This window comes from Pectinophora gossypiella, chromosome 2, assembly GCF_024362695.1.
Source record: "Pectinophora gossypiella chromosome 2, ilPecGoss1.1, whole genome shotgun sequence".
Lineage (NCBI taxonomy): Eukaryota > Metazoa > Arthropoda > Insecta > Lepidoptera > Gelechiidae > Pectinophora > Pectinophora gossypiella.
In genome coordinates, this window is record NC_065405.1 from 12,010,047 (window position 1) to 12,025,091 (window position 15,045).

The 15,045-nt window shown below is 37.2% G+C and overlaps 1 protein-coding gene across 2 annotated transcripts in view; it reads right to left on the reverse strand.

Moving 5' to 3' along the window:
• LOC126372783 (insulin-like peptide receptor) overlaps positions 1 to 15,045 on the reverse strand; it is a 90,288-nt gene that overhangs the window by 33,936 nt on the left and 41,307 nt on the right. For both annotated transcript variants that reach the window (XM_050018685.1, XM_050018674.1), the window contains exons 3-4: positions 2,133 to 2,307; positions 1,202 to 1,313 (exon numbers count right to left, since the gene is read on the reverse strand). In XM_050018685.1, the coding sequence (XP_049874642.1) occupies positions 1,202 to 1,313; positions 2,133 to 2,307 (287 nt within the window). The remainder of the gene's footprint in view (positions 1 to 1,201; positions 1,314 to 2,132; positions 2,308 to 15,045) is intronic.

The following is a 15,045-nucleotide window of genomic DNA, read 5'->3' on the forward strand; positions in this document are numbered from 1 at the left end:
CCGGTGGTTCGAACCCCGGTACCGCGTTTGCACAAATGGGTTATAAATTTATCTTAAATGCAGTTTTCACTAACATAGTTGGCTAGACCATTATAGACGGTGCTACGGCTCACCACCTCTCCTCCTCCTCTTCACCAATCACGTTGATCTAACGGAAAGCTCTGTAAGGTGTGAGTACTTAGTTCATCTTACGATAGATGTACCTCTGACTACCCCAATTGGGATATAGTCGTGAGCTTATGTTATGTTTAACATCTATCTATCTATTTGCTTAGCCTGTATCCACCCACTGCTGGGTATAGGCCTCCTCTCTTAACACACTGTACAAAAATAATATGAGATAAGACAGATAAAATTGCTTTCGTATGACTGTGCATAGAAAACATAACATAATTGTACGTCCTATTACTGCTCGGCCTAAGCCTACTTGCGAGTTAGTGGAGGTGTCTGACTAAAAAAAAACATTATTCGCAGTAGGCTATTTTCCATTTGCTGCTAATCATTTTACGAATTTCGGAAATTATCCCAATACCAAATGAACAGTCCCATCATTACTAAACCCTTGGTGATAAAGTGTAAACGTTAACAAATTACTCCAGCTTTCGGTCATGACCTGTAGTTTTATCTAATTCATTCATTAGTTTCAAACGTACACAAATGATAAGCTATGAACCATAGCATCAATAACGACACCGAATAACAAAATCGCGCTATCATTGCGTAATTCTATTGGAAAATATAGCAGATTATGTCGATGTATGATGTAAAAATATTAGAGGAGAAATCTCAATTTTGTCGACGATAAAACGGTTCTTTCAAAAAAGGGTAAGTGCGTCATAACTCCAGACCTTCATCGAAACCTTAATTTCCTCTCATTTTTGTCGCAAGCTGTGGCAAGGAACTTGATTTTTTCTTTTATTTTAGTAAATATGAGAAAGAAAAAAGGATTCTTATTATTTTAACCCTGCCTAGTTATATTGTACTATCCCACATCTGGGTAAAGACTATTTTCTATTCTGCGCGAACTCTCACTGCGGAACTTAATGTGCAGTATTTTCGGAGTGTCACTACTTCTGTACTCAACTAAAGTGAACAAGTGATATATCAACTCCATCCGTACTTATTTTTTTTTACATCAGTCCTAAAAGATTTCAAGTTATAATTATACCTTAAGTATGTAGTATAACTACAGAGTACTTACCTCAAAATCTTCGCAGTCGAATATGACGATGGCGAAGTCTTTGAACAGCTGCATGCCTCGCACTACGGAGAGGTTGGGAAACAAGTCGCCGAGATTCCGTATACCCCGCATCCTGCAATCAATGATTTCCATTATAGATATACATGAGTAGACCTTATACCGTCAAGTTGTTAAGTAAGCGAACCCCGGAATAAGTACGATATAATCACTAAGTGGATGATGACCTAACCTTATGAATATCCACTTTAAATATTTTCTAAATTAGTGTGTTCGACATTTCTTCTTTTTCATTTAATTTGCGTTTGTCTACTGCTGAACAGTTACTATCTCGGTATCATGAATCCAGTACTACATTCATACATACGAGTAATTTCAGGCCTGTAATAATCGACGTAAGAGAGCCTGAATAACCTACTGTACCTAATTCTCAGTTCAACTTGTTTCACTGATTATATGTTCTAAAATATTTTACCTTTGAATACATTTCTTTACAAGCTTTTATTTGAGATATAAAGATGTAATATCCTATTTAGCCCAAAAAGAAATTCCAGTTGATGTACCGCTGTTCTGCATACCTAATGCTAAGCTCTATTAAGAGTTTTATGTTCACGTCCTTCTCATAACATTCCGTATGTCTCTAACATTCCGTATACCTACATTTTCCCCTTTTCAAACTTTCAAAGTTTTATACAATATTAAATGTCGAAGTCTCAGCAAGTGCAACACAAAATTATGCTAATATCTGACTAAGTAGGCAAGCAGCCGGATAAATACGAAAACAAGGAAAAGCTTCGTATTTTGCATGACGCACGTGCAACTTTTGCAAGTGTGAAGTCTAAGAAACATTTTTTTTTATTTCATGTGTATAATTTGACCACAAAATTTAGCACATTAGGCCTTGGGAATATTCTACTGTATCGCACTGACTTACCTATAGATCTTGACATAACCCGTGACCTCCCGGAGGTCGGGAAAGGTGAGGTTGGCGAAGTCCTGCGGCGTGCTTCGCTCGAGCAATACGATGTTGAGCTGGCCCTCGATCACGCGGCACCCGCGGAGCTTCTGCAGCTCCTTGGCTGTGTTCCTCACGTCTATCGTTTGACATACTGGAACAAAGGACAATAAGCGGTTAGCTTTATATAATTTAATGACTACATTTTTAGCGCAGGTCACTACTGTGCTATTTCTGATTGGAATTGTCTTGCCTTTGGTGGATGGATTGACAGTCGCTTCTGTAAAAGCCAAAACTGTCAATACGCTCAGGCTAGGTAAGCGGTCCCCTAGAAAAATAACGGAATAAACCACTGTATAGTAATTTTAGTGTTTTCAATTCAGTAAAATGGAAGACAGGTGCAAAATGTGACAACTTCCAGCATTTCATTTATTGACAAGAATATACCACTTATTTCAAAGAAGTTATGTTATTTGACTTCTTTGTGGGTTAGTAGATAGTATATTTCAAAATAAACATAATATATTTAGGCGGAAGATCTGGTAACTGGAATGATTCCTTGGATTTGCGTAGGCCCTAAACATAAGCTAAACACTGGTAGTTTAGTTAGTAAGCTAGAACTTAATTGGAAACAAGATAAATGTCAAAGGTACTCGAATCCACAGCCAAATTAAATTTGAAATTCAGTAATTAGTAAGTAGGAAGAGAAGAACATGATTAAATAAATTATTGAATTTCGAATTCGATATCAACAGAGAAAAATCTCGTGTACACGAATAAATAAGGTTAAGAACGTATTTCCTGTTAAGAATGTTGTAGACATTGTTTAACACGAAATCTCACACTACATATTTACACTTATGCCACTTTATAATATTTCTAGTTACATGATGTTTTATGTTGGTATGTTATTGTTGCCAACAACACGTCAAGTTGGCTTGTCATCAAGCTATCCACTTATGGTGGCTCCTTAATTAGATGTGATTAATTTGTTATTGTTTTCGCGTACAAGTTGATTATTTACCACTAACAGCCTCCCGCGAGGCAATTCCGGCGACCACATGGGGAGGGCGACTTATTACGTGGCTGTACCTACTCGGAGCTTATCTGGTTAGTTATCCTTTATTTCATAGAACATCAATCTATTAACCATTTTATTTGCGATAGATTTGTTTTTAAATACTCACTATAAGTAAGCTGCTGAACTAGCAACTACATATTAACTCTGTATAATTATATTAATAATTTCGAATACAATCAAGTCGTCAAGAAACATTCGATTCGAATGATTAAAAAAGTCAGCTGGTAAATTGAATAGCCGTGACGGTCTCAAACTTCTTCATTATAGACATAAACCTCCAAAAAGCTTACTTAAGTATTATTTTACTCCAAGTTACACATACTTTACGAACATATTTCCGCCCCATGGTAAAACTGAACGACAAACATTCGATCGAACTTTGATACGGGTCTAAGATTAACACGAATTATTTATTTATCATTTCTTACGAACACTATTTCCAAAGAACTGTTTACTGCAATAAAGCCGTTCTAGTAAAATCACGAATACATAGAAATATAACTTAAAGAGTTTGAGGAATATGTGTCAATTAAATCTTTACAACGAATTGTTATTAGCAATAACATCTTGTTTATAAGCTAAATCAAAGTTAAAGTTACTGTTATTAATTTAACTATTCAAGGTAGTAATAACTAGAGTACTAACTGGAATTATAGATTTATGTATTAGTAATGAGCAATTTTCTTAGAAATGTTTACCCTGATCGACACATAAATCTAGTAAAATCTGTATAATCCATGCCAAACTCTTATGTAACAAAAGTAAGAAGAAATATATATACAGAGAACTCAGATTATTATAGCAATTAGGTCTCTCTCTTCTGTATCATTATCGATTATCTATTCTTAACAAGTATTTTCTTAAGAATTGTTTACCCGGATCGAAACTACTAAAATCAGTAATTATGAAAAGTAGCAAATATCAAAGAAGAAATATTGCATGTTGTAGATCGTAATCTTTATAGGGTATTCAGATCATCATTTGTAATAACATGTCTCATGAATTTTCTGTGTCTTATCACTTGACACCCAGTTCTTATTTGAACCTGTATTGTAATATACCTTAAAAAGTGGATATATAAAGTAACACGCCCCTAGGTCTCCGTAAATTGCTGACATAATTTATGATACTTTTATCGCAATCATTTAATTTGCTGAAGTACTCCACCGGCTGTCACGTACGATGATAAGAGTTTAATTAAAATACGAAATTTGGAATTAGTTCAGTAAATAAAATAGGAAGCTTCGTATAGATATATCTTTATAAAACAGTAGCTATATCATAATAAACAATGAAAGACTATTGGTCTATTGCGTCGCACATATTTGATTTGACCTACGAAGTACCGCCGACGTTGTAATTGATGTTGAAATCATCACAGAGATGTTGGGCAAGTCATGGACACTCCGCCAGAAGACGAACAAAAAGAGAGCGAGTCAAAAAAGTGTTTCGCAATGTGGATAGATATCCAAAAATCTTTACAATACAATAAGACTTTATAACGATTTATAATGCGTTTACATAGGATAACACTAAGAAAGAAATATATATTGAAGAATAAGTAATATATGAGTTTGAAAAGACGATCAATATTTGATAGTTCCTAAATTCGAGTATCGATTTGATGAACTAGTTTAATAGGTAAAGAATGGGAACGTGAACTTAACGATGAATACTAAATAAATAGATGAATACTTGATATGACAATGTTATACCTAATAAAACGTCTGTAAAAGATAATTTATTTCGCTTTTAAGTTACATTCATTTAACAGGACATTATTTCGGGGACTCTAGAAATGGTTGATTGGAATGAAAAGAGAGCAAGGGGAAGATCAAGATAAAGAGAAGGTGAACGTTGTGTCTTTTGAAGAAGTCAACGAATTGGCCTTTGATATACAAGAATGGAGAATATTACATAAATATGCGACAAGAGCGTGGCTTTTAAATTAGCGATGATGAGAAATGGTTTAAAAATTTTGTTTCAATGGGCAGTGCTTGGGAGTCTTGGAAGGTTCGGAAGAATAAGAAGAAAATCAGATGAGACAATAATGTCGTAAGGCATTTGGCATTTTGTCAAAAGCTTCGAAACACCTGGTGTACGCAGGTGACCCGCCAACTGACGGGATCGCTTTTTAACGTGATTTACCGCCTTCCGCAGCCTGTTGTAGGCATTTGATAAATCGAAATACCATATTTTTGACACAGAATATAGCAAATACCATCCATTCAATTTATTTACTCTTGGCCCACAAATACGATAAAAATATAATGGTTTTCATTCGTGAAAAGCCGTTGAAATATACCCGAAGGAGGTGATAACATTTTATACTTTATAAGACTTACTTAGAACATAGAAACTCGTACATATAACACAAATCCGGGAATAACTCTATGTACGAGACAAAAAAAGTCTTGTTTTATCGCCAATAAATACCGCCACCGCATTTTCAACCTTATAAAAAGTTAGCTGGGCAAAACAAAAGGTTGAAACACCTATACCTATAAAATTGCTGATATTGTCTAATGAAACAAAAACAAAAGATTGCACAGTACATTGGTTATGCAGGTAGTAAATCCGTAAAGTCCACAGCGTTACAATTACAATAAGATGTAAATCCAATCCCACCAAAAACATTTTCATGAAAAATGTAGCCAAGACGAGATCATATCGATCACAATGTCAAAAAATTATAAGATCTTATGTAGAGCCAAACTCCAGACAGCCTAACTATACAAACTAAGTTCACAAACTCTACGCATTAGGGAAAACATGGAGCTTGTCCGTTTCGTTGCGTGAAACTGGCTATTTTGAGAAGGTTCGACTTCACGGTTTTACACAGCGACATCTAAGCGAAACACAGTGAAGTCAACCAAGGTACGGCGCGACCAACTTATCTTTTCACTACGTTCAATACAATTGCTATACAACTCGACCGCATTAATAAATTTGTCTGTGTATGGGGGGGTTAAAGTTTTAGAATTTTCTTGTTGTTTGTGTACTAATACAAGCTTATATTCCAAATTTCAGCCTTCTAAGACATCTGGAAATACCTTATAATTATGATGATCGTTAGTGAGTCAGTGAGTGTCAAAATCGGGGTATTTTAAATATTAATAAAAACTAAAGTATAATACAAAAAGCATAGCATTAGCATAGCATTAGTATAGCATTTATGCATTTTAAAGTTTATTTGTTTAATAAGTCCACTGCTGACTACATAATATGCTGAGAATATTTGGTTTATCTGGTATAATACAACCAGAGTTATGAGGGTTCAAATATCGACGAAACATTTCGAGAAAAGGTAGGTAGTGCCCTAACTTTGCGCTTCGTCGTCTTGGCGGGGGCACTACCGTGCCCCTAGATAAAGAGGCAATAAATAATAATAGTGAGTCACACTAGAACGAGATATATTTCATTATTATTTACATCAAAGTTACATACTACCTGTATGCCTATACATAATATACGGCTTGCTTGTAAATCTCAGATATAAATAAATACTAGTGTTTAGTGTTAACTTGAGTCGTATTTTTAGCAGACTCAAACATAATCAGCACGCCTTAGTATTTAAGAAGTATTTAAAAAAAATAAACCATCTGTTCCCTTGGGTATCATTCTCCACTAATGGATAGACGTACATAATGCTTGGTTTAAAAAAATGCCGTTTATCATCCCAGGCCGTCACACTCGCCACGCGCTGCGCCGCCATGACTATCAAGAATGCGTTATATAGGCGATGTGATGGCTTGGGGACCTTTCCTACTATCTGATCCCTACAATATTTTGTCTAGGAAGGACCTATCAAATTACGGTTCAATCAAAATCTAATGAACTTTTTTAGTATTCGTTATTTTACTTTCCCAGAAATTCATTACAGGTATGAGTATGCACATACTTAAGTTATAAGAATGTAAGATGACTGGTTTTTCAACCTTCTCAATAGAAGTAGATTTTTGATTATCGCAGTGTCGTGAGCAAATGCGCTTTCTAAAGCAAAACATGCTATTTCATATCTGCAACACAGCTAACTCAATGGCTAAGAATAGATTAGTAACTTGCCAGACTAGTTGACGATTGTAAACTATATATATTAGAAATAGATAATCATTGTGCAATGTTTACGGAAGTGGGTCTACCAAGAATTGCGACTCAGATTTAGTAGGTACTGATTGGTACTTACTCAAGATTTATATCATGATGCAGATTTTAATAGTTTCATTCCTAAGATAATAGGTACTCAGCTTTGAGTAAGTATATTTTAAATCAGTATTTATTATAGTTGCTTATGACCTCAAATTACAACCACATGACGGTACCTAACATCAAAATACGTTTTATTTTACTACCAACAACAGACAATGCTACAAAAGCGCCAAAAAAACGAACACCACAAGTTTATGCTATTAATAACCAGTAATATTGACAGTACGATTATGACAGTACGCTGTGGTTACATAATGAGCCTTGCGGATGTGCAAGGTCGGCTGCACGAGACATCAGTTGCCATGTAAGGTCAATGGGATCAGGGACATAGCCAGGAGTAGAACATGGAGGTGTGCGCTCACTAGTCTTTTGTCCAATAACGTAAATGTACAATAAGTCACATCAAAAAAGAAGCTCACTGACACAATTGGGATGAAAGAATACACGGACAACGCGTTTTGTGTACAGGGAAAAATATATTTTAAGTCTTCAGGAAAATGTCGATAATGACACGTGAGTCTCTAGCCCGGACAAACAGACAACCTGGATCGATGTCCTAAGGCACGGCAGAGCTTTCAACCAAAGCTGATCTGAAAGTTCTTTTCTTTACTTTTCAATCAAATCAAATATACTTTATTGCACAGAACTAAAATTTCAACAATCAGACATAACACATGAATACAGTACAATTCAATGTTTCAATGTTTTTCAGTCAATACTTTCAGATATAAAAATCATAAATTATTTCAATAACATTCAATGTACATTTCATACACATTTTTATGCTACTTAGAAACCAGTGTAATGGACCACCTACTTTACTAGTTGCCTAAATTTTGAACAGGAAAGAAAACAGTAATAAGCACGTTTAGTGGAAAATTACAATTTGATGTTTGTTGTTGTGTTGTTGAGAATTTATTCTATAATATTGATTTTCCTTCCCAGTACATTTCGGGTAGGTACTTTATTTTCCCCGACGCCCGCCCCTGGTTATATGTATAGCCAAAGAGCTATATAAAAATAGTTACAAAGGATGGGACCCGATGCACATCTCCGGCGTGATACTGTTATCGCTGGTTATTACATTTCAATGAGTTAGCTTTCATTGTTACTAAGCTACTATCAGTAGCTAGTAGTAGTAATAACGGCTAACTCGGTTGGCATGTATGAGAATACTGAAGTGGCGTATTTTCCATGTTATCAAATGGTTATTTATCCTCTAACATGGAAAATACGCCCATATTCATGGGAAATTGCGAAAACATGTAAAAGAAATTTCTAAAATTCTTCGGTTGTGAGAGGACGAGGCTTCTTTTCTTCCAACCAAGTGAAAATGCAACACTAGTTTGTTCTATGTCACTGTTTATTTATTTACACTTTCGAGGGAGGCAACGGTCATTCAATTTAAATAGTAATTGCCATATGCAAAAATATTACTAACTTGAACTTATTACTACTTTTTAAACATGTGTTGCTGCCAGCAACAATTCTAATGTAAAAGAACCTACACATACGGTAAATGTTTTACATGTGGTGTCCAACAATATCTGGTTATATGGAATGAGGAAGTGAGATAGAAGCGGGCGATACGGTATCAATCTCTCGGTGAAAGCGGTGATATGTCGTCGATACTGTATCTCGGATCGCAGGATCACCTTTCAATTACGGCTAACCGCGTCATCAGGTTATCTTCTGCGTAACAATATAAACAATATCTGGGAAACTTTGATTTACTGCGTTGTGGGAAAATTATTCATGGAAAAGTAACGGTAAAATCAAATTCAGAAAGGAATGTTAGTTTTTTGAGACCAATTCTGGCTTTATAGTCAGAAACAGATGCGTAGGTATTCGTTAACAACAAAAAATATGTGTTTAAAACGCTTGACACTTTAACAATTCCATCATTCCATGAATAGTATAAAAACAAAATTCTTGATATATCAATTTTAATGCTTTCTCGCGCTGTAGGTAATTTTTGTAAATTATACATACTTCACTTCGATGGAACCATCAAATTAAGAGTTCAATTAGTACGACTACAAAATAATCTGCAAAAACTTAAAAATAGTTGTAAAAAATAAACAATCATAGAGGTTCCTCTGGATACGTCGTCCTAGACCAGGGAAGTGACACGCAAGGTCGTGCTACTGCGTAGATAGCTTGTTCCGGATCCGGCAACGTACCTACTACGCAGTAATACACGTTTTGGGAAGGCAGTGTTCACGAAATTGAACAACTGTTTACTTTACTTACCTAGGGAAATCCACTTCAGATGTAATTAATTATGTTTGCGAATAAAATTATTAAAATAAATAAAACGTTAAGATGTTTTGAGTGAGAATTGGTATTGAACTGAAATTTCGAGAAAAAATACACATTCCTTAACTCTACATCCGTTAAAAGTGTGTTTTAAAAATATATTTGAGAAGTCTGTATAGTATACGGCATATTTATTGTTTGTTTTATGAAAATATAAAAGCGTGGGAACATTTAATAATACATATAATTAAAACTATTTCATTCTACTTAGTAAACTTCCGTTTTCTCGCAAAAAGAATGAAAATGTCAGGTAGATTATTTGGGGTAAAATATGTACTTTCTACCTCCGCATTATTAAGCAAGACCTGTTTCTCATCAACATTTTCAGTCTGTTTATCTTCTGATAAGGTTCATAATTGAATTTATCTGTTCATTTTCCTTATTAAGTAAACGAAGATTTTAATTGAAATCTTATATTAAAAAGTGTGTGGTTTTCTGTTTTAAAAACAAATTCGTGTTATATTGCTAATAATCAAATGGTATTAATGTTTTATTTTTTTTGCTTTGTGGTTGTTTACCTACATCCAATGCGGTTTATGTTATTAGGTTACTACGTTTCGATACGTTCCAAGCTGTAGGGAACGAATGCACAGCGCATGTGCAAGAAAAAAGCGCGGGAGGAAGCAAGATGGCGCCCCATGTAGCGTAAACAAACCGCAGCGTGGAAGAGCGTGGGCGCCTTTGCCTCGCCTGGGATTCCAGTTTTTGTCCATGAAACTATTTTCTGCGTTGTTATTGTAGGTACAGAGGACAGGTGTATTCGTTAGTGAAATAAGCTTTTTCTGTTCGAGGAAGTTTGCTGTTCAAAATAACTTCTTGGTGTCTTTGTTATTGGTTGGTATCGGTTTCTCTCCATTCATGTCATGGTGTTGTAGCCGTTGGTCGTTTCCGTGGACTAATTTGCGTAATAACGGTGTCAGCTAACAATTAGCGAGATTGGCGCGAACTAGTTAGGAAGGCGCCAGCGAGGTAGGAGTAGTAAACAAGGCAGCGGCGGGGGAGGGCGGCGCGGCGCAGGCGCAGAGTGCAGCGCGCGCCCGCCGAGCCACGCCGGTGCATTGCGATGCAAATGAACTCGCCGCAGCGCCCCGCGCCCCGCGCCAGCGGATATTTATAGATAGAGTACGGAATGTTATTGTACTACTACTCCTGGCCGAGCCTTGTCGTTACATGCTCGATGCTGAACCTGTCGATTCTGACATCCTAATGATAATTTGGATAAGCGCCAATGCTGTAGCATAATATTCTAAAAAGTAGGTTCCTATAAGACATGAGAATAGGTAGAAGGAGATTATCTTCTCATAATATATTATTTCCACTGAAATAAATATTTGCCTGAAATATCAGTATAAATTCTGGGACATCCTCCACCGAAATATTAAAAAAAAAACCCTAAAAAGAACGAAGATTGTAATTTGTGTAGAGGATGTCATTAAGTGTTGAAAATATCGATAATAACAACAGATCAACCAGCAGTCCCATCACTAGCAGGCTACACTGGTACTGACAAATATTGAACGCGACGAGCTCGTCCCCCTCCGCGGCCCGCGCTTACTACGTCGCTACTACAGCCTCCTCCGCCCGCCCCTCTACCCTGTACCATGACACCCCACCGCTCAATTCATACAGCGACCAAACAACACCAACGAGCTTTCAATCGAAGCTCCTCGCCAACAATACACGCCAGCGATGCATATCGCGCGACCAACACCAGTCGCGTGGTACCGGCACCGGCTGGTTATTAATGGTGGAATCCGCGTCGCTTTTACGTTTTACGATAATTTTGTAAAATTATAGTCATTGAGTCCGCTCGTCGATGTTCGTCGAATAAACAGGTTGCGTCATACGTGTACGAGTATGTTCGTAGTAAGCGCGCCGTACATTATGTATGCAGTGATGCACATCGCGTCAGCGCTCTCTGAGCTCTGGTACTTGGCGTAAGTACTCGCGGGAAACGAGCACTGCTACTCTATTGTTACTATTACGCAGTTGAATAGAAAAACGGATTGTTTGTGCGCCAAGATCGCAGTTCGCAGTTTATTATGCGCACCATTGTACTTACCTTCATCACATTATTCATTGGACGTTAATAAAACATCAATGAAATTAAAGATAGTCATAATAATTTATTTTATTTGCCCCTGTAAGCGTAAGACAGTACTGAGGTACTTACATTCATATTTTATTACTTTGCTGCGTTTGTAGCAGGCCTAGCATTGGACTTGCTACCCAAGTAGTTCCTTCAACGAGTTAATGAAATAAGTCCACGTGACTTTATTTTAGTCGTATTTTCCTGTTTATCACTACGAGTAGTACCTAATTGCTGTGCTCTATTCGACTATTAGACTATGTACTGGTACAATCAGCAACAACAATCGACAATATCCAAAACATAAAAATATTCCACCAGATAGTTGTGCCAATAGGAGCTACAATCTCTCTAGAATGGTCATATCAATAATAGATATACATTCTGTAAACTCACAAAAGTAAACAAGAAAATCGTATTTTCATGACTATTGCGGTGACATATCACAAAGACAAAAGAAACTGTCCAGTAATCAAGTAATAGCGAATTTTACTTCAGACATGGCGGTGGGCTGGCATTGGCATATGGGGGAATCGTGAGAGGTCCATCGTTGGCACAACACCCGTTCCCGTTGTAAATACTCTTTAGTAGTAAGGATACTGGCTCTTTCCTGTACTCTGGACTGATCAATTCAATTCTCAATTATTTATTGCATTCCATGTAGTACAATGGGGTGTTACATAGGCATAGGAACTAAAAAATGGACCCTGTAGGGCACAGCAACGTTGAAGGGAAGAGAGGAAGTGTGTATTAAAATTAAAACTTATTATTTAAAAATTCGTCTACAGTATAATAAAGCTAAAACTTAGGTGTCTAAAGCTTATGTAGTAATAAAGCTCTTTTTACCTAAGTTTTGCGTCTTTTTACTGCCGGTTCGTGATGTGCCGTTCCCAGGAACATTCCCGGGAACGGCACATCACGGACCGTGCCATCGCCGGCGCACGCGCACCTACTTCCGAGAGCGCGTGACTCACTGCACTTTCACTGCAAACACAACCGCTTCTCCGCCGATAATTGGCGTCACTCCACTGATTCAGACCTGCACGCGATCAGCGGCGACCGCACGAACGTTACCGGACATCCGGTTTATCCTAAACATAACCGACTCTACATGCTTAGCGAAATGCTTTCGCGGTATGCTGAGCAAACATTTAGAGCGATCACCATTGGATATACATTATCTTCGTGTTCAAAAAGCACTTGGCTAGCCATTGGGTAAATTAATGCGGCTGTTATGCGGTACTTTTAGCAGGATGCAATTCCGCGCTTGGTGGGCGATTATAAGTTGATTGAAGAAACAATACAATAGGGTTTGTACACAAAGTTGAAGATATGCTGAATGATCCCGAGCAGCGTCGCGGCACGTTGATTTATGTTTCCGGTGTGTGAATGAAGATATCAATGGTCGGCTCACATGGCGCACCCGTGCCGCTCGCCGTGCCGCCGCCCGCGCCCGCGCCGCAGCCGCCGCGTGCGCGCCTGTTATTGTTGCTGTTCATTCACACCGCTTGTTACGACAAAATGCAAATTACCACTGTTTTTTCACATCCGTTTGCAATCTCAGCCATTTGTGGCGTTGAATAAAAACGCTCAAGTGCTCTATTACAGGCGCAATCATTAGACTTCTAATGATGAACATTTTTTACTAATAATGTAAGCACTCGATCATTTTACAATTTAAATCACGTTCATATTCATTGACTGGCGATTACCACAATAATTCATAATTGTTTTTCCTCATGGAGAATGACATTAATAATTATGAATAGTGAGTAGGTATGTCACACGAAGCACACTACTATTATTGTGGTAATTAGTTAAGATCGTAAACTGTTGGTACTTACTTATTTACGTTGATACGGTGGGAGTGGGCCTCACAAATAGGTGGCAGAAAATGTGGAGCAAAACAAGTTGCGCAACAACACGCCTCGATAACGAACGACGCGGGCGCAGCGCGGCTCGCAGCGGCGCGGCGGCGGCGTGTGGGCGCCATGCCTACTGTCTTAACATTTTAAATTTACTTCATGCTGCACCGACTCGCATCTCTCCCGCACCATAAAATAACTCAGTCAGTCACTACTCCCTTCACTAATTCGCTCATTCTACCTGTTTGTTTATCGCTTGTCGGAATTAGGTACATTAATTAGATTAAATTATCTCCGCGGCTAATTTACATTCATCCCAAACGAGTTAAACAACCAATACATAAAAATGTCAACATGCCAACTAAATACCAAAGTCCAAGTGGAATCTAATCGATGTGGTATGTTAGTGTATTTCCGGTATGAAAGCGTTTATATGTTTGATAAGTGTTATTTTTTTGAAGCGGTGAATGTAATAAAGTAAGGCAATGGCGTCATACAGGGTTACTGCGTAGTGCGTGAAGGGCGCGCGCGCATCGGCCTATGTTTACCGAGCGTGCGTTTTGTTCTGTCCATTTTGATAATTGAGTGTCGATAAAGCGCTCGTAATAGTATTTTATGCAACAGTTGTATAAGAAGGGTCAAAAAATGCGAGTGGCGTGAGTTGCGATGTGAGCCTTGGCGAACATCGCAATAAGAGACGCCACGAGCATTTTTTGACCTAGTTATACAACGTTGCATACAATACTTTTTCTACGACGACGTAATTTTAAATGAAACAAAAATTATACAAAGAAAAATTTTATTTATAAAAATGAAGATGTAAATATTGAATGGTATTGTGTGATATGGTAATCAATAGTTCTTCATCCATTTTTCCTTTTTATTTTATACTTTTTAGTGTTTTGAAACGAAACACAAAAATTTTCCAATTTATTTTCCAACGCGCGGGAAAATGGCGGCAAATGTATACTTTTTTTTATAGTATATCTATGGCACCAAACAAAGTAAAGGTGCCAGTTTCCAGGTCAAAAAAAAAACAACAACAATGCTTTTTTGGCGACATTATAGTACAGTTACACTTTGTAAACAATGCTTTTATAGGCCATAGAGCGTACACTTTTTCAAAGAGTTTAATTATGTATGTACTTATATTAGACTTTTTGGTTATTTAAATGCCAGATTAAAGTAGAGGAGTAGAAAAAAAGTATTTATGGGCGGCGGGCGCTTCTGTCGTCACTGCGGACCCCTCGCGCTGATGGGATTGTGTTGTTGTGATCTATTCGATCGAACAAACATTAATGTGCCATTAGGGTATATTAAAAAGAACCG